This window comes from Priapulus caudatus, unplaced genomic scaffold (assembly GCF_000485595.1).
Source record: "Priapulus caudatus unplaced genomic scaffold, Priapulus_caudatus-5.0.1 Scaffold2679, whole genome shotgun sequence".
In the NCBI taxonomy this organism is placed as follows: Eukaryota; Metazoa; Priapulida; class Priapulimorpha; order Priapulimorphida; family Priapulidae; genus Priapulus; species Priapulus caudatus.
In genome coordinates this window covers 3,658-5,869 of record NW_014579740.1, presented here as the reverse complement: position 1 = coordinate 5,869, position 2,212 = coordinate 3,658, and the positions used below count along the sequence as shown (strand labels likewise).

Sequence of the window (2,212 nt, the reverse complement as noted above, 5' to 3'; positions counted from 1 at the left end):
ATATATATATATATATATATATATATATATATACATATATATATATATATATGCGTGTAACCACGCATGCGATAAGAATTGCTCGGGCCTGACGATAGTCGATGCATAGTAAATGCCACAAGTCGGCCGGCCTCACGCGCTGCACTTCTTCTTATTCTACCCGTGAACGGCGGAGTTTGACTTCAAACGTAATTAGAGATATTTTTTTTCGACTTTTTCTCGTACACCTACGTGTCAACGCTAACGAGCAGAAAATTGGAATTCGTTCGAGGCAACGGCGACAGTGGCTACGTCGGCGGCGACAGCGATGACGGACGATGACGATGGCGATGGTCGAGGTGACGACGACAAGAGCTGCACTGATGACAATATTGTGCACGCTGTGATGATTCACTGTGGCGACAGTTCCCCATAATTATACGGTATATTTCCATATACGGTAGACGCATTCCAAATTCGTCGTATGAAAATACGAGAAAATTACCGAGGAAGCGTCAGGCAGCGGCCCGCCATATTATTTCTGCTTTGGCGCTCTGTCTGTCTCTCTTTCGTCTCTTTCTCTCTCTCTCTCTCTCTCTCTCTTTGTTCACGTGCGTGTTCTCTCTGGTTGGCGATGATGTCTCTGTCGCTTTCTCACCTTCTCTCTCTTTCTCTCCTCCTGTCTCGTAGGTTTCTCCTCTTATCTCTCTCTGCTCTCTCTCTCTTTTTCACTCTTTTCTCTGTTGGATATGTCTCTCGCCTTTCTCACCTTCTCTCTCTTTTCTCTCTCTCTGTCTCTATTCTCTCTCTCTTCTATTGTCTCTCTCTCTCTCTCGTCCCTCTCTCTACTGCTTTCTGTGTGTGCTCTGCTCTCTCGCCGCTTCATACGGTTCTCTCTCTTTCTCTCATGTTCTGTTTACTATGCTGGCCCTATCTTTTGCCTTCTCATCTTCTCACCTTTTCGCTTCTCTCTTTCTTTCTCTCTCTCTCTCTCTCTCTTGCTCTCTCTCTGCGGTTCATCCTCTATCTCGGTTTGCTCGTCTCTCTCTCGGTCTCTCTCTCTCCCTCTCTCTCCGTCTGCTCTCGGGCTCTCTCTCTCTCGGTCGTCATCTGCTTTCTCTCTCTCTCTCTGCTTTTCTCTCGCTCTCTCTCTCTCTTCCTCTAACATCTCGTGTCTCTCCTTCGTCTCGTCTCTCTCTCTGCTCTCTTTCCTCTCTCTCTCTCGTGTCTCTCGTCTCGTCGTCTCGCTTCTCTCTCTCTCTGCTCTCTCTCTTCTCCTCTCTTGCTGCTCGTCGTCTCTCAGCTCTCTCTCTCTCGTCTTGTCGTCGTCCTCTGCTCTGCTCTTGTCGTCTCTCTCTCTCTCTCTCTCGCTCTCGCCGTCTCGCGTCGTCTCGGTGTCAGGCCGACGCACGTGACGGCGGGACACCAAGCGCCTTGCCGTCGATGTTCGATTGGAATCATAGATGAAGTCATTAAAAGAGGAAGAGATTTGATGTTGCTGTAGTTGCGCGGCGGTGGATGTGGCGGAGATGCGACGCGATGAGTGGGAATGGCACGGCAAGGCGACGGCCACGCGGCCACGCCACGCCACCGCGCGCATTCACGCACGCACGCACGCACGAACGCACCCACACCAAAACGCCCCAAACAAATACTTGTTAACGCGCACGCACGCACGGACGCACGCGCACCAAACCACCAACACAAATACTCGTAAGCATGCACGCACGCACGCACGCACGTACGCACGCACGCATGCAGGCACACGCACACACGCGTGCACAGGTACACGCATATGCGCAAGTTTTATATCGCCTGACGGGAGTTGGACGGAAGTATGCGCAGCAGTGTATTTTGGGAAATTTGTTAGCTTTGCCCCCATCTGCGGGGTAGCTTGACGAATAGATCAGTTACTATACACAATCCCCCCACCCCACTCACTCGAAGCTGCATGCCGAGTATTGCACTGATATGTTCCTCCAATGGGCTAACCTCGCGTGCGAGAGAGCGCGCGCGCGTGTGTGTGTGTATACAGTGTAGGCTTTCTCGGCGCTGAGTGGCTTGATTTGCGTTCTCTGTTAGAGTGATTGAAGATGTGGCTGTGGTGGGTTTTTACTGTTCCATTCCTCTCTCTTTCGTTTTCTTTCTTTTTCTCTCTCGCTCGTTCGCGTGCGTGCTCTCTCTCTCTCTCTCTCTCTCTCTCTCTCTCTCTCTCTCTCTCTCTCTCTCTCTC

General features: G+C 50.9%; 1 protein-coding gene across 1 annotated transcript; it reads right to left on the bottom strand.

Moving 5' to 3' along the window:
• Positions 1–438: 438 nt before the first annotated feature.
• LOC106818944 lies at positions 439–1,198 on the bottom strand (the record flags this gene model as incomplete). The annotated part of the gene is made up of 3 exons (XM_014823611.1): positions 439–514; positions 638–662; positions 1,146–1,198. Coding segments are annotated over 3 exons (154 nt in total), but the record flags the coding sequence as incomplete, so codon positions are not given.
• Positions 1,199–2,212: the final 1,014 nt, after the last annotated feature.